The sequence below is a fragment of the Haemaphysalis longicornis genome, unplaced genomic scaffold, assembly GCF_048455015.1.
Source record: "Haemaphysalis longicornis isolate Haplotype H1 unplaced genomic scaffold, Haemaphysalis longicornis Haplotype H1 scaffold_12, whole genome shotgun sequence".
Taxonomy (NCBI): Eukaryota; Metazoa; Arthropoda; class Arachnida; order Ixodida; family Ixodidae; genus Haemaphysalis; species Haemaphysalis longicornis.
Genome location: NW_027526225.1, coordinates 117,207,424 through 117,229,290, shown reverse-complemented (window position 1 = coordinate 117,229,290; position 21,867 = coordinate 117,207,424). Strand labels below are relative to the sequence as shown.

The 21,867-nt window shown below is 51.3% G+C and overlaps 2 protein-coding genes across 4 annotated transcripts in view; one reads left to right on the top strand and one right to left on the bottom strand.

Moving 5' to 3' along the window:
- The window catches only part of LOC144163357 (uncharacterized), a 281,121-nt gene that overhangs the window by 83,107 nt on the left and 176,147 nt on the right, over positions 1-21,867 (bottom strand). For all 3 annotated transcript variants that reach the window (XR_013320892.1, XR_013320893.1, XM_077694309.1), the window contains exon 4: positions 3,438-3,720. Coding sequence is in view for 1 of the 3 variants with exons in the window: in XM_077694309.1 (XP_077550435.1) it covers positions 3,438-3,720 (283 nt within the window). In the remaining 2 variants the exon portion in view is untranslated. The remainder of the gene's footprint in view (positions 1-3,437; positions 3,721-21,867) is intronic.
- Positions 4,431-8,781, top strand: LOC144162208 (uncharacterized). Its single transcript, XM_077692677.1, has 4 exons — positions 4,431-4,442; positions 5,088-5,233; positions 6,608-7,162; positions 7,596-8,781. Exons 1-4 carry the CDS (start codon positions 4,431-4,433, stop codon positions 8,779-8,781), a joined length of 1,899 nt encoding a protein of 632 aa, XP_077548803.1.

The following is a 21,867-nucleotide window of genomic DNA, read 5'->3' as shown; positions in this document are numbered from 1 at the left end:
AGTCCACTTCTTGTCAACACGATGATGTTATCGCAAAGCAGGTCATCAAGGAAGTGTTTTTGCCAGCAGCATATTAATACAACTTTACTTTATGTCGAACGCCGATGGAAACCACACAATAATAATTTGAGCATTGGATAGACACACAGCTTGGCGATGCCCCTGCATTGCTATATTCTTGCCTTGCATGAGCATCCTATTGCTTTTATTTGATATACAGGCATAACTTTTTTGGCTCACCGAGACATTATTCGCTTATGCAAACAAAAGGCTTTGAATCTTACTCCTATGTCTCCGAAGTGACAATAGCAGCTGAAACTGAAGGACATGGAGCATGTTTTCGTTATTTCCCTTCGCGGTTGGATTTAAAATATTGTTTATTGCAGAATAAAGAAGGTTTCGACATTATTTACCGCCGTGTTTTTGTTGCTTCTTCGCAGATACTTCCGCGGCTCTTGTCACCAGAATCCGTGAAAGTGTCCGTTAAGAAGAGTAAGAGCTCCGAATGCAAGCGGGAAGCCGGAAAGGTGAGCGTAACTGACCATAAGATACTTCACAGTAGAAGGTTCTGTGTTTGCTGCACTATATTACAACTGAATTTACTCTTTCAAGCTCAGAAATGACAAAGTCATGGCTTAGGTTCTAAAGACCACCCAGCATGGCTGTCAGCAGGATTTTGTCCTTAGAGGTAGGGAGCCGGCGCATGTAGGCTCCCTAGTTAGAGGGGCAGACCCATTGCACCGTCGTAGGAGAGGGGATGAGAGGGTGAAATATTGTGGCGTGAGCTACACTGGCCAAGGTTGAGCAGTTTCGCGTGGCTCCTGGAGAGCCGTGCTGCGCATGCGCGAGAAGCGGTGACGTCACACGGCGCACAGAACGTTGCTCGCTGCCCGGCGTCTCTCACACACCCCACGCGCCCAGCGTCTTCGTCGACCTCCGTTCCGCACGTGGCGGCCCGGTCCACTTGATGATCACCCGCCGCGGTGGCTCAGTGGCTAAGGCGTTGCGCTGCTGAGCGCGAGGTCGCGGGTTCGATTCCCGGCCGCGGCGGCCGCTTTTCTGATGGAGGCGAGAAGCAAAAACGCCCGTGTGTACGACATTTCGGCGCACGTTAAAGATCCCCAGGTGGTCAAAATTAATCCGGAGCCCTCCACTACGGCGCGCCTCATCGCCTGCGTAAAAGTAAAAGCAGTAAAAGATTGGTTTTTAGTAGCTCCCTGTATCCTATCAAGGACAAAGTAATACTGCGTTGCTAAAATAATGTAAACACCAGAAACAAGAAATGCAGAACACCAGAAAGCAAGCGCGACACGGCGCACAATCACCGCAAATGCATAGGCGGCTCCACCCACAAGGCATGGTGTTCACTACACTGGACGCAGTATGAAAATTGTTTCGGAAAAATAATACTGGCTTTACTCAGTCGCAATATTTCCAGCCGTTGACTGCGAATGTATTATCTGGCACGTGCGTACGATAGTACACTCCAAATGACCATTTTGTCTGAGTTATAAGAAAAAAAAAACTGTGGCTGATTCCTCTGTCATGGGAATCGGTAAAACACGAAAGTGTCATGTGTAGCGAAATCTGCAGCTGAGCGTGATTTGTGGGCCGGCGGCTGTCTTCTGGGTGTGCTTGGCGATATATGTCCTGTCGGCGGGTCGCTTCGAGGTGTACTGGCGTCATTTCCGTGACGGACATGACGTCAGTGAAATCTTGTTGTATTGCGGCATAAAACTCTTTCGTGTCAAAAAAAGCACAGACAGATGTGAGCTACTCGCCGTAGCAGACGGTGGATGTCTTTGAGGCCGAGTTTGTGAAAAAGAGCGGGAATGGTGGCGCCATGTAGTGCAGCAAATGAAGACCCCCTTTTTCCGCTGTAGTTGCCGATATGCGCAGGAGCTTATCCGCGGTGCTGCGTTACGTTGTGGTTACGTTAGCTGACCACAGCAAAATTTTATTGACCCTTCCTTCCGCTTGTTTTTTAATGTTGCGAATATTGTAACTGGGCCCTAAACTGCCATACGGTTTGGGGCTTTACATGTGTAGTTAGAAAATGTCTAGAATAAGTAGTTACAATCAGTCTCAACGTTTAAGTTTCTTTATCGTCTCCGTCAGCGTATACCACTGTACGATAAAACTGCATGGTAATGTTTTAGCGAAGAAAAATTTGACATCCACCTCAATGCAGCCAAATTTTTCTTCGCTAAAACTTACTCCACCTTGGCGATTTACCCTAAATGTGGTCGATTACTCAAATACTATTTTACAGTGAAAGCTCTATTACTTACTCCAGGCACAAATTAGGAGAACGCCTCGTCTCAGCTAAGGTCAAACGAGCGCCTACCGTGTTTGCGCAGTGAAAGCATCTAATCGCTCGTTTGTTCCAAGAGAGGGGTGCCGAGAGGGGGGGGGTGAAAGTGGAAATAGATACAAGATAAAATGATACAAGAAGGCGGTGACTTCGTCGAAGTTCACTCCGTGTTCGCGCCTAGACCGGCAGCTTGGCTGAGCAGCGTCCGTTTTATCTCGCACAAGGTCGCGGGTTCGGTTCTCGGCCGCGGCGGCCGCTTTTCTGATGGAGGCGAAAAGCAAAAACGCCCGTGTGTACGAGATTTCGGCGCACGTTAAGCACCCCCGGGTGGTCAAAATTAATCCGGAGCCCTCCACTACGGCGCGCCTCATCGCCTGCGTTGCGTCGGCGCGTTAATCCCTACAATTAATCAATCAATCTCGCAGTGCGACTGTGCGCGTTCACTGAGCTCTCTCGGAGCGAAGTCCGAGCTCGACTAATTTGCTTCATCCGCGTCCAACCCCGGCAAATCTTAACAAATGAGCTGTTTAAGCTTTTAGTCCCGCCGTAGAGCGTTACCAGAGAGCGAAGCCCAGCCGAGCGCACGTGAGCGTGCGCTTCGTCAGAGTGCTCGGCGTCGTCCAGGCTTTCGCCACGTGAGGAGCTAAAAAAATTCCAAGAAAAAATACCGAGAGCATGTGAGCCTGCGCCTCGCCAGGAGCGCCCAGCGTCAGCCAGCTCGACCTTCAAAACGCGGACTCTGTTCAGCGTTTGTGGCGTGATCTCTGGCGTACCATTATCCTCGCTAGTTCCCGTGCGTTCGCGCCTGAAGTGGGGAGCACAGACGCCGCCGAAGCCGGTCGCCGCGTGTTCTTGCGCGTGCTAACGCGGTCCACTTTGGGAGAGATGTGATTGAAGCCTCCGGACAAAAGGATCCGTGCCTGCCAGTCATGGAGAACTTTCAGCGGCAAGTTCGGCAATCCATGTGAGTTGCAAGAGGGGCCGCCAGCTCTGCTGTTTTTCCAGCCTTGCAACGCTAGGGCAAGCGGCGCCAATTTTTTTGTACCAGAAATACGCGACATTTGTATCCCCTCCCAGTGCTCACAATGTTTTTTTTCTCTTTTCTCAACCCTGTGCCACGCACCTGTGGACACAAAGAGCTCGAACGAGCGGACACCGAAGACGTCCCCGCAACACATCGACGACGAGGCCCTCCAGGAGCTTCTCTCCGGCCTGCCGTCCGCGGCGTCCAGTCGAATAGCAGAGCGTCCCTCCTTCGTGGCCTGGCTGTGTCCCCGCGACGTGCGGAAACGGTCGCTGCTGGTCTTGGGCTGCTTCGGCTTAGCCATTGCGGTCATACTGGTCGTCATCCTTTCAATCGCCGGAGGCGAGGCCGGGCCCCAAGTGTGCAGCTCGGCTTCCTGCAACTATTACGCCAAGGTACGTCCCCGCAGTTGCCACTAAGGTGAGCCACACGCGGAAAAAATCAATCAATCAATCAATCAATCAATCAATCAATCAATCAATCAATCAATCAATCAATCAATCAATCAATCAATCAATCAATCAATCAATCAATCAATCAATCAACCAATCAATCAATCAATCAATCAATCAATCAATCAATTAATTAATCAATCAATGAATGAATGAACTAACCAACGAACCAACAAATCAATCAATCAATCAATCAATCAATCAATGAATCAATGAACTAACCAACGAACCAACAAATCAATCAATCAATCAATCAATCAATCAATCAATCAATCAATCAATGAATGAATGAATGAATGAATGAATGAATGAATGAATGAATGAATGGATGGATGAATCAATCAATGAATCAATGAACTAACCAACGAATCAATCAATCAATCAATCAATCAATCAATCAATCAATCAATCAATCAATCAATCAATCAATCAATCAATCAATCAATCAATCAATCAATCAACCGAACAACCAATAAATCAATCAATTAACTAACCAATAAATAAATAAATAAATAAATAAATAAATAAATAAATCAAGTAACAAACCAACATATCATTAAATCAAACAATCAACCAGCAAATCAATCAATCAAACAATCAATCAAATTAGGGTGTCTCGCAACTATGCAGTGCCTGGGCCATGAGTCTGGCCGTAGTAACAGTACCGTGAAGACAGCGTCGTTTGGTTGATGCCGAAGTCTGCTATGTTGGATAACAGTCACGACATTTTTAACGCGAAGCTTCGAAGACTTATCAATAGATGTCGGTGCAGATTACTCTTTGAAACACGGAGGAACACCCGCTGCTGCTGATGATGAGGAACGCCGGAAGAGAATGTTGACCCCAACAAATTCATGGCAGCCTGAACATTTCTCTAAGAACATACTGAGTAGCGCGAAGAAGCTGCCTTCGAAGACTTATCAGTAGATGTCGGTGCAGATTACTCTTTGAAACACGGAGGAACACCCGCTGCTGCTGATGATGAGGAACGTCGGAAGAGAATGTTGACCCCAACAAATTCATGGCAGCCTGAACATTACTCTAAGAACATACTGAGTAGCGCGAAGAAGCTGCGGTACTCAGCATGTTCTTAGACCAAAACCAACACGCCAAGCAACGAGTTCCCCTGGAGTTACTAATAAGAGATGTTCTCGGGATGGGTGTAAAAAGGGGACTAGCCTTGAGCAGAACAAGTGCAAAATAATGACAATCTTCTGACTGACGACAAACTGGATCTTCATATTGGTTCGCATGAGCGTACATGACGCTTTGAAGTTTCTTTTTTTTTTCCCCGCAGGTTCATAATGACTGCAATCTATTTTCACAGGTACTCAAGGACTCGCTGAACGCCTCGCTAGATCCCTGTCACGATTTCTACGAGTACGTTTGCTCGCGACGGGATCGTGGTCACATCGGCCCTTTCAAGGAATTGGTATATTCCGAGTACGTTTCGACAAGCACTCTTTGCCTAGCCGTACTTGCGAACGTAATATTTCTCATTCGACACACATGATAGTGATCGATACCGTAGCACCCCTCGAGAGTGAGCGCAGAGTAAAACCATATGCGCTTGCCAAGTGGCTTTGTTGCAAGTGGCGACATCATAAATGGCTTCGGGTAGTTTTGCCTTTGGACTAGCAACCTCGTTACTGCATCTATTACTGCAGCCAGCTAATTGATTGTTCTAGGAATTATAAGAGCAGAGCTTCGACACGTGAACCCACGTACCTTGGGAAGTACAATGCTTGTTTTCCGCGGAGCGTCGACTGCGACAAAAATCGCGCCTACAGCCACGGTATGGCCGGCTTCAGCTGCTGCTTCCGAATTGTCGGTTATACGGCGAGCTTGTGTTGCAGTGCCCCTAACCCTGTTCATGGAGTGCATAGGTTGCATCAGTTCGGTCAATATAATGGGAAAATGCAGAATTCGTGGCATGCAAATTGTGTATGGTGAAATTTAAGTTGTGGGAGGTAGGTGTATGTTGGGTTTCTCGATGCGAGTGTTGCCCGCCGAAAACGCATTGCAGCAGAGCATTAAAAAATAATCAGCAATGGCCGCTGACACAAATGGTGTAACCTAAATTTCACTGTCCGAGCGTCCGTAAGAGATCGCTAGTTCCTCGGCGGTATGCGTAGCATGTCATGCGATGAACCACACACGACGCGGAGTGAAAGTGCTGTGAGCCGGTTTTTCGTTCCACGATTCTGACGTCGAAACCCCGCCACCTTCCCTTCTTCCTTCATTTCTTCCTTTCATTTCCACTCTCCTCCGCCTCTCCCCCTTCCCACCGATTCCTTCTTTCCTTTCTACCCTTCCATCCTACCCTTCCTTCCTACCCTTCCTTTCTTTCTATCCTTCCTTCCTACCCTTACCTTCCTTCCTTCCTCCCTTCCTTCCTACTCTTCCCTTCCTGCATACCCTTCCTTTCGTGCCTACCCTTTCTTCCTTCCTTTCTATCCTTCCCTTCCTGTCTACCCTTCCTTCCTCCCTTCCTTCCTTTATATCCCTCTATCCCTTTTCCCTTCCTTCCCACCATTCACTTCATGCATACCCTTCCTTTCTCCCTTCCTTCCTTTCTATCCTTCCTTCCTGCCCTTCCCTTCCTGCCTACCCTTCCTTCCTTCCTTCCTTCCTTCCTTCCTTCCTTCCTTCCTTCCTTCCTTCCTTCCCTTCCTTCCTTTATACCCCCTCTCTCCCTCTTTTTCTTCCTTCCTCCCTTCCTTTATATCCTTCCCTTACTTCCTTTCTTCCTCCCCTTTTTCTTTCCTTCCTTCCTTCCTTCCTTCCTTCCTTCCTTCCTTCCTTCCTTCCTTGCAGGTTCATAAGGTCAGTGTCGGACAAAAACGAGTTCACAAGCGCGCCACCGGAGGGCCAGAGCGCTGTGCAGAAGGCGGCGATGTTCCACAAGTCGTGCTTGGACGTGTACACCGGCAATGGCAGCGAACTTGAAGCGCTCAAACGCGCGCTCACCGAGTGCGGCGTGTTTTGGCCCAAACTAAGCAACGAGTCAAACCTGCTGGCCATGACCTTCGCATTGTCCGCCACGTACGCCTGGGCGCCCGTCCTAGTCTTCTTGCCGCGCCGCGCCGGTCACGTGATCGTGTCTCCCTCCCGCTCCTTCCAATCGCGACAGAGCCGGCGGCAGGCGATGCTGGAGTTCAGCCGCGGTCGGTACGTCGAGTACTGGCGCTTTATGGTCGACACCATCGGTCCCGGAAACGAGATCGAAGTTCTTCCCTACGAGGAGCTCGTCCAACTCGAGTCCAAAGTCTCGCCGGCTCTGCGGGACGCCTACGCGGCCGCCTCTATCGTCAAAATAGAGAACGCCTCCCTAAGCGACGTCGTCAAGCTGGCGGGGAACGCTTTCTCCAGGTTCGAAACGTCCATATGGCTATATACAATTGCGTGCGCCCTTGCGGTAATGGTTTCACATCATATTAGCTTGCATATTCTGGAATCTTTTCACCAGAAATCGGCACTTGGGCTCCCTCACGGTGGAATTTAGGATGAACGTTGCGTAGCTTATTGAGGATAAATTCAGGACACTTATTAAGGCAAGTTGTGTGTTCGCAAAGTTAGGTTCGTTGTAATTTCTCACGATGGTGAATTTGAAGTGCAAACATATCACCGGCTAGTTAAACAACAGAGGAATAAGGCTACTCCCGTTACTTGCTACAGACCTTAACCACTTTTTCACGATTCAGTCTAGAAAATATGCCGAGGGTACGTTTTTCATTTCCCATTTCGTTTTGTACATTTCACATTGTACGTTTTCCACAGATTAATCTTTGCCGCTGCTTCCCAGATCCGCCTGGGAAAAGGAGCTTCTGGAGCACATCAACTTTCCCGGTATCAATTCGAGCACCCCGTACGTGTTCGACATCATGAATGTGCGCTTCTTCGACGCCTTCTTCCATCTCGTCGGCGAGGTGGGCGAGGACCGAATGGCCTACTACGTTGGCTGGGCTGCCGCACAGGACCTATCCCTGCTGAGCAATGCCAGGCTGATACGACAGAAGTACCTGATGGACGCGGACGCCAGCCGCGGCCACGCGACGTTTTGCGCTAACTTCTCGAACTACTACATGGGGCTGGCCTTCTACGCCGACTACATAAGGAGCGCGTATCTCGGCAGTTATCTTCCCCGCGCGGTAGGCATCGTTAAGGGCGTGCGCGAACATTTCGGGCAGGGCTTTTCCTCGTCGACGGCCTGGAAGACGCTGACACTGAGGGGGTACATGCAGTCCCTGAGCGAGGACTCTGCTGCCACCAACGACCCCCTGGAGTTTTTAAGCGTTGCCCGCGAGGAGAGGCTCAACGTGCTTTACGAGCACTTCCCAAACATGATCTCCGATATATTCGAAAACGTTAAGAGGGCCGCGATGGGACACCGGGAGACCGCTGCCGACATGGCAATGCCGAGGTTCGTCCAGAACGGCAGAGTCCGCTTCCATTACCTGAACAAAGATGGCCGTCCAAAGCTACTGCCCGTTGTCCTGGAGCCGACCTTCTTCAGCCCCGACGCCCCGCCCGGCATCAAGTACGCAACGTTGGGTGGCGAAGTCGCCGATGCATTCAGCAGCGCTGTCTTCAGGAGGCTCAGCGGCGACCACGACGACGCTGCAACAACTGCTGTTGTGTCCGACCTTTTGTGCCTGAAAGATACCCGTGTCGATGCCGGGATGGTGTCGCCTTTTCCCGCCCTCTCCGGCTCCTCGGTGCAGTTGAAGCTCGCGAAGAAACTGGTGTCACTGGACGCGCTATTCGGGGCCTTTCTCGACGATACTGGCGGTGAACAGCAGCTGAGGCTCGCTGAGTACTCGACGCTCACGGGGCGGCAGACGCTGTTCGCCTTCTGGTGCCTGATGCAGTGCGGTGTCCCCGACGGGAAACGAGGCTGCAACGTGCCCCTCCGGCTCTTTCAACCCTTTGCCGCGGCGTTTGAGTGCAGAGAAGGCGGTGCCATGTCCACCCCGCGCCACTGCGGCTAAATGGCCATACCATATAGGACGCTCCTGAGAGCGTCCCACCCACCGCGACATCATTTCGCACCCTTTTGTGTCAAAACATTAACTTTACCCCGAAACCATCTTAAAGTCTGGTCGTCTTGTGGCGCTAACTGGTGGTCGTTATTTCACGGCTACCGTCAGTTCAGCAACTTCACTTAACTGACGTTTCGGTGAACTTGAAATTCATGCAAGATTACCTACCTAGCGCGTTACGGCAGCGTTCTTGCAAGTACCGAACTATCGGTGTTTATTTTTAAGAGATTTTTTCTTTGTATGGAGACGGGTGTAGAGGCTTGGTTTACGTTATAAAAAGTTCGCAAGAATTAAGTGAAGAATTCTGTCTCGATATCATCATCATCATCATCACACCACAACCACAACCACCACCACCACCATCATCATCATCCCATATACGCCCACTGCAGGGCAAAAGCCTCTCCCATTAATCTCCAATTATCGCGGTCCTGTGCTAACTGCGACAAATTTATCCCCGCAAACTTCTTGATCTCGTCTGCCCACCTAACTTTCTGCCGCCCCCTACCACGCAGAAATTAAGAAGAAATGGAGGTGGGCAGGGCATGTAATGTGAAGGCAAGATAACCGTTGGTCATTCAGGGTAACAGAGTGGATCCCTGTCTAGGATATATTTAGCTAAGTGTGTCCAATGTTTTTTTTAAGGCTTAAGCCCGCGAATCAAGCTTTTGATACCAAAGTGTATTTTTAATTAGCACGATGTAGTTTCCTCCTTTATAGTAACTGTTCCGCTATTCAAGCAATTATAACATCTGCACTACTTAGCTGTGCATCAGTAAGCAGTATTCCAGCTTTTATTGTTATGTTTCTTTTTGTGAGGTGTCGCCACAAACAAACAAAAAAATAAATGAGGAAGGGTTTAGGCCGTCTCTACAGCGTGCTACTTGACCGGAAAGAAAAACGACAGCCTACCGTTATTCAAAGTAATATGTGAACGTACAATGGATCAATGAGGATACTGCGACGACACAGCGGTTATGATGCGACAATGATGCAATGAGGCGGGGCTATTACAGCCGGATTCGAGTCCGAGCTGACCAGCTCAGCACCAGAGCGACAGCAAGCTCTGGTGCAACGAGCTCGGGACGCAGCTCGGACTCGCGGCCTCCTGGACTTGGGAGGCTGAGCACATCATGGTGTGCACAATAAACGTTTATTCCTCCTCCTTTTGCCGCGTACGATTTCTCGCTCTATCACCAGCCCGATGCTGGCCTCAACTATTTCGCATGAAACCACTCTTGGAACACCATCTGTGACTAATGTACCGCCACTACCCAGTGCGGTTTTTGACAGCGAAGATCTATGAGCTTGAGCTTGTTCCGGTGGTGTTAGCAAAACAAAATGCAAAAAAAAAAAAAGAACTTCGCCGCTTGTAAAGGGTGCACCACCGCAGATAGGACATTATAACAGTGAATTCGACTTTCGCGTATGCTCGAGTGTGAGTACAAAGGGCATATGCGTATGTACACCCCTTGAACTTTAAATGTGATAGTCTTTCTTAGGCTACTAAAACGCAAAGAATTGGCGTAGCTTGGACTAGTGGTGCAAGGCTGGAGAAGCAGCGGAGCTAGGGGTCAATTCACTGTCAGTGTGGGGGACCGACCGGAACGGCCTCGTAAAATCAATCTAATATCGGCCTCACCCCTCCACACTTAGCCTAGCCTACCAAGGTCATCGCAAAACCTAACAAAACTTAGCAAAACATGGAAAAAACTAGCAGAACTTAGAAAAACCGGAAAAAAGCTGGGTAGAACCCCAGCTCTGCTGTTTCTCCAGCCTTGCACCACTAGTGCCCCAATTTTGTAGCGTGAGCTACACTGGCCGAGGTTGAGCAGTTTCACGTGGCTCCTGGAGAGCCGTGCTGCGCATGCGCGAGGAGTAGTGACGTCTCACGGCGCACAGCTGGCGTGCCGGAGCCGCTGCCGCCGCCGCCACCGCCGCGACTGGATTGGATTGGATTGAATTGGATTGGATTGGATTGCATTCAGCTAATCCTAGACAACCAGGACACCTAAGAATAACCGGCTGAACCTTAGCTCACGCTACGTATGGCATAGCCGCGCTAAGCCACTGCTATTTTTTTTAACTGCCTGTCGCACTGCCAGCTCTGCGCTATCAAAACTGCCGCTATAGTTCGTACACGAAGCGCACACACATGTTGCTACACTGTATGTCAAAGCCCTAATGCGCACCCGTGCATCGCAGTTGGCGTTGCTGTATGCGAGCCCAAGTTCACATGCTGTCCTCTGCCGATCGGGTGCGATAACGTCTCGGTGTGGGCCGTGATGCACGATGGAATACAGTAGTTGACAGACATTACCTCGCATAATACGCCACCAACAGCTGCACTGGGACGGAAAACCATCGGCAAACACAAAACAAAAAAATCGACAGACGGTTAGGCTGTGGAAATCTCAGTATTGCGAAAACGGCATACGTGTCCGCTTATAAAGCGCTGGTCAATTTCGCGTGCAGGTATATGCTACTTTGAGGATATCTACGACTTTGACAGACTTCTGACTACGCACTCAAGATTCCAAGATTTTATGGTACGGCAACAGATTTCATCTGTTCGACTCTCCCAGTGCTTGCGCTCGAAGCAACTGATTGGTAGATTGATTTGCACCAAGCTTATAATGCGTTGTCTAATACATAACCGTCGGTATGTGCTGCTCTGTAAACGTGTATCAATCTGCTACGCTAACAGCTGCAACTGTGTGATATGTGCCCACTTAGGCGTAACTTTTCGCTTTCGGGTATTGTGACGCCAACCGGTACCCGCAGCTTGACGTAGTAGTACTTTTTTCAAAAGGGTGCCGGTTGACGACGTAAGACCCCAAAGCACGACGTCCGGCCGAGTGCCCTCCGTTTAGGCCAAGCATTGGGCAACTATCACGTTGAGCCTTGCAATGTGCCAAGCGACGTCATACTGTTTGTACTTCGAGCTGTGAATGTGGGTTCGCGATGTCAGATCTGAAAAAACTTGGCTGGTGATTACGATACTCCCTAATGCGATAGTTGGGCGCAGTAGCAGTGCGCTGAGGCAGTACTCACTCGTGGGTTCTCTCGGTGGCAGCGATGATGAGCCTCTGTGTCGGCGGCACGAAGTGCGTCTCAGGAATTACCCGCGAACTGCGTCTTAAGCGAACGCACATCATAGTCACGCGCATGCCCCCCTCACGTTTTCTCCAAGGGTCGCGCCGTCGAGCTCCTCGTGCGGGCACCGCACACTTTAGGAGAGCGCTGGCTCGCGCCGCCACGGTAAACCGCCCTCCTCTCCCAATTTCGTGACACTTTCCTGCTTTGTTTACGTCAGTTACGCCGACGACGCGGCTCAGCCCAGAGACGGGCGCCAAAGGGCTGCGCCCTGAAACGTGACTTTAGGCCTATATAGTCGGGCCGTCAAGTGTCCGCATCGCCCCCTCCCTTGCTGACCAACTATTGCGCAAGCGAAGGACAAACCGAAAAACAAATTCAAAGCCCCTTTTTATTAAGAGAAAGATGGTTAAAACGTGACGCTTTATATTCTCTCGTGAACCGGAGTCAAAGCATGAAACCCACACCCCTTCGACTTTCTCGGAGTGGAGCAATCGGGTAGTCGTCGGTTTCATAAGGCGAGGAACCGAGGTGCGATTCCGACCACCGGAAGCGTTTTTTAGATGCGAAGCGTCTCATGCTCGGGGCTGTGTCCCTCCCTCCCTCGTTGTCGTTGTTGTCCGCCGTCCACACTCTACTGCGCATGCGCGTCTCTTCAGCCCTGTCAGCGTTTGGGCTGACGTCAGCGCAGTCCACTAAAAAAGGATAGGAACTGTAGAAAATCCCGCCATCTCCACGAAGTTAATGATGATGAGAGGGGCGAAGCTAAAATGCTCATCGGTGAAACTGTGAAACATTGTTATAGGTCTTCTTGACGGCGCGAACCATCTGCATGAGTGAAGGACATAAGGCGCGTTCGGTGCCATGCTCGCGTCTCGGCTTGTAGCGCAGTGGGAATTGCGCCACGTACCTCCCGTCGCGGCCAGAGAGTCGTGGGATCGAAACCGGGCGCCACCGCGTCAAGACCACCACTCCTCGCTCGCAAAGCTTGAGACTTCCCACCGCTCCATTGACAAGCCCGTCGACGACGTCGATGTTTGTGGTGATTATGTAGGGCTTGTTTGGGACGATGAGAATCTCCATGGGTAAGTTGGCGAATTCGGTGTGTGACATTTCAGCCACCTTGGTCGTCGCCTTCTTCAGAGCGTCTTGTGTCGCGTACCCCCGGTGCGTGTCTTGAGCTCGCAGGCGACGAAGGACAACCTCTTCTTCCTCTCCTCCTTGTTGGGTAGCAACGAACGCGTTGAACGTTTTGACTTCTTCGGCCAATCTTTGGTTGGCCAATCCATAGGGGGATCCTGCCACAATCATCATCGTGGTGCCGTGTACAGCAGCAACTAGGGACGGGATAGGGCCCGAGAAAGAGGAGCTTCGCCCCTAAAAGAAATAGTTAGGCGGCACCGTGTTTCAATCCCACGACTCTCTGGCCGCAACAGGAGGCACGTGGCGCTCTTCCCACTGCGCTACAAACCGAGACGGGAGCATGTGCCACGAACGCACCTTATGTCCTTCACACATTCAAACTACGTCAAGAAGCTACTAATACAACGAAGGCACGCAAAGCTGAATGTCAACGGAAACGACGAACTGAAAACTAATGGGAACTTCAGTCAACCCCATGGCTGCTTCGCATACTACTCAGGGTTCCCCTACGGGAAGATGGTGTAATTTTTTTTCTTGAAACGCTTGATGTGCCTTGGCTTATCATCATCATCGCTTTATGAAACCAACTTGGTATATAGCTGGCACTCCTGCAGTGCGTTTTGGCGCTACATAGTACGCCATCGGTGAGGCATAGAAACTTTAAAACACGGGAAGGTTCCCGGAAGAAGCGTCATGAGGGATGCTTCCCGAAACGGGCTCAAGGAAACAGGCCTCACAAATTTCCAGCGAAAGCAGCAGAGGTGGGCTAATGGCTAACCCATAAAGCAATTAATGCACCTCGCGTTGGAAAATTGATCTGAGGATGTCTTAAATACTTCTGTTTTAGTGAATCGCAACAATACATTTTTGAATTTCTTTTAAAGAGTATTCGTCGTAGTGTACGCCTGCCGAGAATTCTAATCTGCTCAAAGAAAGGTCTGCAGTTTTCTAAAGCACTGACAGGCCTGCAATAGTGGCAATGCGCGGGTAAATGCGGGCGCGTATCATTGTTAAGAGAAGAACTATGCTCGCGTGCCTGGTCATTCACACATCTGCCCGTCTGGCCGATGTAGGCCTCCCCGCATGAAAGCGGTATCTCGTAGACTACACCGACGTCACAGGGCACAAACCGCTTGGCATGCTTCTTTTCGCACTTATTCGGTTTGCGCTTCCCGGAAATTTGCGCACACAGGCGGCCAAGGTTTTGTGGAGCAGAAAACACCACCACCGGCACTTGGTACCGTTATGCCACTTTCTTCAGGTTGTGCGTAACTCTATGTATATAGGGCAGAACAACAGGCTTCGCTTTAGGTTGTTCTGGCCGCTTCGCACCTACTTGGCCTTTGGCTTTCCGCAGCAAGGCTTCGCCAACATCCACCAAGACATAGCTCGGGTAACCGACCTACAGAAGTCTCCTCAGTTGAGAGTCAAAGCTCTCTTGAACAGCATGTGCATAGGACTTCTTCAGTGCAGATTCTAAAACCAGAGACGCTATGGCCCTTTAAACAGTCTTTGAATGAGATGATGAAAATGGCAGAAGCTGTTTACGGGCACGCGGGCGATAGACCCAACAAACATGGTCGGATGAAAACTTAAAATTAATATATAAAAACTGCAGGGTGTCATCACTGGGAACCTCGTGTGTAAATGCAAGACCCTTCCCATGGTGGCTAAAATTCTCTAAAATTCCTTCTGCTGTTGCAATGTAGTTAGGTGAACACTGTTTTCTTAAAACAACTAAAAAATCGTCGACATATCTAAACACACGCGGAACAACATCCTTGTCAAAACTTAAAAGCAAATCCCGGTCGACACTAGCAAGAAAAATATTTGATAAGACTGGCAATATGGGAGGTTATATATATATTGTAGCGTTGATTATGGACGCGATTGATGTAATTGTCACAGGCAACCATGCAAGGACAATTCCCCGTTGGGGATATTGGGCTTGGTGCACGCCCGACGACGAGGAGGCAGAAGCATCGCTTGGGCACGGGCCGATCGAGTATCGCGTCGGACTTAGCTTGCTGAGCACGAAGAACCTCGGCTTCTCCGCAGCTCTAACTGCTCGTTAGTGGTCCAATAAACCACGCTTCAGTTTGGTGGAGTGTGCGGGTTCGTTCCCAGCGTGACTCTACCTTCGCATCGCAAGACTCCGATACCACATCCTGGAGTTACGGAGCAGACGTCTACAGCCCGTGATGCAGCTGAACACCGACCGGGACATGACACCTTCCTCACCGCAGCCCATCATGTGTTCGGGTGTGCTTCGGCAGCGAGACCCCCCTAACTTCGATGGAACGGATGACAACGACGTGGAGGAGTGGCTGTCGCAGTACGAGCGAGTGAGCACGCACAACAGATGGGACGATCGCATGAAGCTTAATGACGTTGAGTTTCATTTGGACCACCTAGCGAAGAAGTGGTTCCACAATAACGCAGCCACCATGGATACCTGGGCTGAATTCAAAAACCGCATTGTCGAGGTCTTCGGCCGTCCCGCCGTGCGGAAGCTTCTTGCTGAGCAGCGTCTCCGCACACGAGCACAGCGTCCTGGAGAGACCTTCACCAGTTATATCGAGGATGTTGTGGACCTTTGCAACCATGTTGATTCAGCTATGGCGGAAGCAGAGAAAATTAAGCACCTGATGAAAGGAATCGATGATGATGCTTTCCAGATGCTGTTAGCGAAAGATCTGCGAACCGTTGCTGACATTATCACCCAGTGCCGAAGCTACGAAGAACTCCGCAGACAGAGGGCGCTTACCCGGAGCTCTTCTGTCCAGGGAGAGCCGCTGTCGAGCTTGACGGTGGCGGGGGTCGACGCATCCTTGATGCGGCAGCTTCAACAGTTTGTTCGCGAAGAAGTCGCTCGGCAAGTGTCACTTCTTACCCTGGAGCCTGGATCAACGATGCCACCGTCTGTTGCTGGCCCATCTCCTCGATACAGAGTGCCTCCGCAGCCTACCGAAGTGACTCCTTCCGTTGTCTCGCCGACGCTTCCAGCGCTTCGCCACATGATCAAGGAACAGGTGGCTGAGGCACTGCCACCCACTCAGTATTATGCGCCCCTCACGTATGCCGAAGCCACGGGGAGACCGGTACAGCCAGCTGGGACGTCTTTTCGGGCCATGCCGCCAACCCCGCCACGCTCTGCGGTACACAGGAATCCGCCACCGGGGAATCCGTGGCGCACGGCTGATAATCGCCCCATCTGTTTCGCCTGCCGACTTCCAGGCCATGTGGCCCGTTACTGCCGCCGCCGCGTGTCCGCGATGAATGATGACGTTAGCCACACTTTTGGCTCTCCACACGGGTCTTCGCAGCTAATGACCGACGTGCCACCCAGGTCGCCGTTACCTGCCTCCGGTTACAACGATTTCAGCCGTCGTGACGCCGATAGCCGCCGTTCAAGCTCCCCACGTCGCCGCTCACTATCGCCTATGCGACGTCGTTCAAGCCCAACTGAACAGGAAAACTAGCCGCCGCAGTTCCGGAGGCAAGAGCTGCGCGACTTTCGAACTGTAAAAGGCCTCCAAATGTAATCGACGTATCTGTTGAGGGTGTACGTACAGTCGCACTAGTCGACACAGGCGCAGCCGTTTCCGTCATTACCGCCGATATTTGCCGCTCGCTTAGAAAAGTTACGACGCCACTGCCGCAATTTTCGTTATGTACCGCAACTGCGCAACGTGTAAAACCTTTGGCAGCCTGCACGGCGCGTGTCACAATCCAGGACGTCGTGTACCCCGTCGAGTTCCTTGTGCTGCCATCCTGCTCCCATGACGTCATTTTAGGCTGGGACTTTTTATCTCGCAATCGCGCAATAATCGACTGTGCGCGTGCGCAAGTAGAATTTGATTCTCCGTTGGACGCGCCTTACGCCGACCTTCAGTTCACTGCCCCTGCAAAGCTCACTGTGGCCAACGACACGGACATTCCTCCACGCTCGGCTGCTCTCGTACCGCTCTGCTGCTCTTCCATTCCCGACGCACCTGTTGTTTTTACGCCGTCGCCCTTATTTGTCCACCGAAAATCGCTGTCCCTGCCATTCGCCCTACTGACAGTTCATGCTGGCACGAGCGCCATAGTAGTCAACAACGAGTCCTTGGAGCCCCTTCGTCTCCTGCACGGTGAGGTCCTTGGCTGCGTCGAAGTTGTTGAGCCACAGCTTGTCACCGCCGTACCAGACGACTTTTCGTCATGGGTTCCAGTGGCTGGACTGAGTCCTGCCCCGTCAGCACCAGACCTGTCGCCTCCGGACATTGGCGCTTCGCTCGATCCTACCCTCAGATCAGACCAACGAGTGAGGCTCCTCGCTCTGCTATATCGGTTCCGCTCTTCTTTTGACGGCGCAAAGGCACCACTGGGCCGAACATCTGCAGTTGCTCACTCCATCGACACCGGATCGCATGCACCACTGCGCCAACGACCGTACCGTGTGTCGCCGAAGGAGCGCAGCACTATTGACGAAGAAGTGAACGATATGCTCAAGCGGGGAGTAATTCGGCCCTCCAACAGTCCCTGGGCGTCTCCCGTGGTGCTTGTAACGAAAAAGGACGGTTCCATCCGCTTTTGCGTAGATTATCGCCGTCTGAACGGCATAACTCGGAAGGATGTCTATCCTTTACCACGGATTGACGATGCCCTTGACAGTTTACAAGGCGCTGAGTTTTTTTCTTCCCTTGATCTGCGGTCTGGATATTGGCAGGTACCCATGGCGGAGGCCGATCGCGCGAAAACGGCGTTCATCACTCCTGACGGCCTGTATGAATTTAACGTCATGCCGTTTGGCCTGTGCAACGCTCCTGCCACGTTCGAGAGGATGATGGACACCATTTTGCGCGGCCTGAAGTGGAAAACGTGTCTATGTTATCTCGATGACATAGTCGTTTTTTCTCCCGACTTCGACACTCATTTGAGGCGCCTGGAGCAGGTTTTGACTTGCCTTGCCAAAGCCAGATTGCAGCTCAACATGAAGAAATGCCACTTTGCGGCGCGAAAGTTGACCATACTGGGCCACGTTGTGTCGAAGGAGGGAATTCTTCCCGACGCCACCAAACTTCGCGCGGTCGCCGAGTTCCCTAAACCGACCACCATGAAGGCTCTACGGAGCTTTATTGGACTATGTTCGTATTTCCGCCGCTTTATTCGCAACTTTGCCGCCATAATTGCGCCCTTGACGGCGCTTCTCGGCAAGGAAAGTGGTATTGGCGCTTGGTCGAGGGATTGCGATGAAGCGTTCGCAAAGTTACGGCGACTCCTTACTTCCCCGCCTATTCTGCGACACTTTGACCCGACCGCGCCAACAGAAATCCACACGGATGCCAGCGGCGTCGGAATTGGTGCAGTGCTTGCCCAACGAAAAGCTGGTTTTGACGATTATGTCGTCGCTTATGCCAGTCGTACGCTCACAAAAGCTGAGTTAAATTATTCGGTCACGGAAAAGGAGTGCTTGTCCATCGTATGGGCGCTTGCAAAATTTCGACCATATTTGTACGGTCGTCCTTTTGACGTTGTGACGGACCACCACGCGTTGTGTTGGTTGTCGTCGCTCAAAGACCCGTCTGGCCGCCTTGGTCGCTGGGCTCTGCGACTTCAAGAGCATGACATCCGTGTGCTGTACCGTTCCGGCCGGAAGCATTCAGACGCTGACGCTCTGTCCCGCTCCCCCCTACCGGCGGAAGACTCGTGTTCCGTTTCTGTTGATGCCGGCCTGTCGTCCCTCGACATCACGGACATGCCAGCCGAGCAGCGCAAGGACCCCTGGATTGCTTCGCTTATTAACTTTCTCTCTGGCGTGCCCTCTGCTCAAGAATCGCGTGCGCTGCGCCGCCAAGCTGCCCACTTTGCAGTCCGCGACGAAATGCTGTTCAGGCGCAACTACCAATCAGGAGGTCGCAAATGGTTACTGGTAATACCTCGCCATTTGCGCACGGGCATATGCGCATCCTTCCACGCTGACCCCAGCTGCGCTCACGCTGGTGTGTTAAAAACGTATGAGCGGCTTCGCCTACGGTATTACTGGCGGGGAATGTACACGTTCGTCCGCAAGTACATCCGGTCATGCATCAACTGTCAGCGGCGCAAATGCCCTCCTACTCCCGCGGCGGGCCCGCTGCAGCCATTGCCGTGCCCAGAAAGACCGTTCGATCGCATTGGGATAGACCTTTACGGTCCCCTTCCGTGCACAGCTGCTGGCAACCGTTGGGTCATTGTGGCAGTGGATCACCTTACGCGCTATGCAGAAACTGCTGCTCTAGCAACTGCCACGGCACGTGACGTCGCGTCCTTCCTGTTACGCCGCTTCATACTTCGCCATGGTGCCCCTCGAGAGCTGCTCAGTGACCGAGGTCGCGTCTTCCTGTCGGAAGTCATCGAAGCCCTCCTGCGGGAATGTCGAATTGTTCACCGAACTACGTCGTCTTACCACCCGCAGACGAATGGTCTCACAGAACGATTTAACCGCACCTTGAGTGATATGCTTTCGATGTACGTGGCGTCGGACCATTCGGACTGGGACGTGATACTTCCCTTTGTCACGTACGCCTACAACACGGCCACGCAGACGACGACGGGATTCTCACCTTTTTTCCTGCTCTACGGACGGGAGCCGGCATGCACTCTTGACACAATTTTGCCGTATCGCCCAGATCAGACCGAGTTCGCACCCATTTCGGAAATAGTCAAGCATGCCGAAGAGTGCCGTCAGCTCGCCCGCTAGCTCACATCTGAACACCAGCAACACCAGAAGCATAATCTCGACGCTTCCACCGCGGCTCCCACCTATAGGCCTGATTCACTTGTCTGGCTTTGGGTCCCATGCCCTACACCCGGTCTCTCACCGAAGCTTGTTGCAAAATATCATGGACCCTACAGAGTCGTCAAGCAAACTTCAGCAGTGAATTACCTCATCGAACCGGTTGCGCCCGCACCCGACCGTCGACACCGTGGACGCGAGATAGTTCACGCCAACCGGCTGAAAGAGTATTACGATCCTGTGGTCTCCTCGGCACCTTGAGTCGCCAGGATGGCTCCTTTTCCACCGGGGGCGAATATTGTAGCGTTGATTATGGACGCGATTGATGTAATTGTCACAGGCAACCATGCAAGGACAATTCCCCGTTGGGGATATTGGGCTTGGTGCACGCCCGACGACGAGGAGGCAGAAGCATCGCTTGGGCACGGGCCGATCGAGTATCGCGTCGGACTTAGCTTGCTGAGCACGAAGAACCTCGGCTTCTCCGCAGCTCTAACTGCTCGTTAGTGGTCCAATAAACCACGCTTCAATATATATATATATATATATATATATATATATATATATATATATATATATATATATATATATATATATATATATATATATATATATATATATTATACATACATACATACATACATACATACATACATACATACAGTTTGTTTAGTTACAACGTACGCACACTGCACTAACACGCTATCCCAGACGGCTACCGCAATATTAAATAAAGCACGACGTCTCGCAAGACCACGCACGTACCACCACTGTCATCGCTTCCTTTGCTTCGATGCCACCCACGCAACAGGATCTCCTAACGCTCGGAGCGAAAAAATGTAATAGCTTCCCCCCCTCCCCCCCCCCCCCCCCCTTTTCGTCTCCCGAACAGGCAATGTGACATTTCCTTCCGCCCTTTCTCTCTTCTCTTTATTTATATTTCAAACTGGTGATGGCACTATTTTCTGGTTTGGCTTTCAATTCCTCCAGTGCGCACAGCGCAGCATAAGACTTCGGGGCAGGAGGAAAGGTCAAAGGTCAAGTTTGTCATCATCGCTGAGCCCTCTCACCGACACCATCCGCGATGGCACGCGTATCAGCCTCCGGCGTCTAGTGTGGCGCAAACTACTACACGCCTGTCCTAATGCCCGCTTCCTCTCTACGCAGCGTTGTCAAACGACGGCGACACACGGCGCGGCGGCTTACTTATTTACCGTTCTCTTCATCCACCGCGCCGGGCTGGGACAGGCCGGAGGCAGAGCGAACGCGCGCGTTCGCGAAAAGGTTCGAAAAGGTCAGCGGGCAGCCGCCGCCCGCGGTACGCGAACTTTCGCAACCACCGGAGCAAAACACCGCTGTGGTAGCAAGACTTGTAGCGTTGTTTATCTTGCGCTGTCTTACAGAGGGAGTTACTGCGTGACACATATTTCCAACCCTTAACCTGTGTTGACGTCTGTAGTGTGTGGGTCTCAAATCTAGCTGTCGTCGTGTGAAAGTGAAGCAGTCGGGATGCTTTGTTGCTGGGCGGGCCTTCTGACACTCGCTCCCCGTCTTCCCTTTTTGGTTAGGTTGTCAGATATCTCAGCTGTTCCCTCCGTGAGCTTAAGAATAAATATTGAAGTGCACGGGTCGGGGATACGTGCCCGCATTCGGTTTTGGAAGGGTTTTTCCGGGCAAACTTGGTACAGAAACTTCAACGATCTGCGCGTACTTAAGGATGTTTTCCTTGGGGGCTTCGATCCCTCCTTCGTATTTGAACAGCACCTGCAGAGTCTGACCTTTCATGCTCCGCGTCGACCGAGTTTGTTTTTCACCGACTCAGATAACGAGATGGTTGTTTTGAGTGCGTTCTTACTCAACGTCATCCAGGGAAACCGTAGCTTGCAGTTGTAGGAAAATTAGGCAGAGTGGCATTCCTGCAGATTTTGTTGACACTAACCGGCGGCAACATTTCCCTTAATCTAATGCAAGCTTGGAATGTGTACAGGCTTCGAGTTTGCCCTTAATCGTTCTTATTTTTTTTGCTCGGATTTGGG

What these genes read in the sequence shown, in the direction of transcription:
- LOC144162208 (XM_077692677.1), top strand. An exon ending in AAGGAATTGGTATATTCCGA is followed by an intron (nt 5,234 to 6,607) that starts GTACGTTTCGAC and finishes CCTTCCTTGCAG; the next exon opens with GTTCATAAGGTCAGTGTCGG. An exon ending in GCGGGGAACGCTTTCTCCAG is followed by an intron (nt 7,163 to 7,595) that starts GTTCGAAACGTC and finishes GCTGCTTCCCAG; the next exon opens with ATCCGCCTGGGAAAAGGAGC.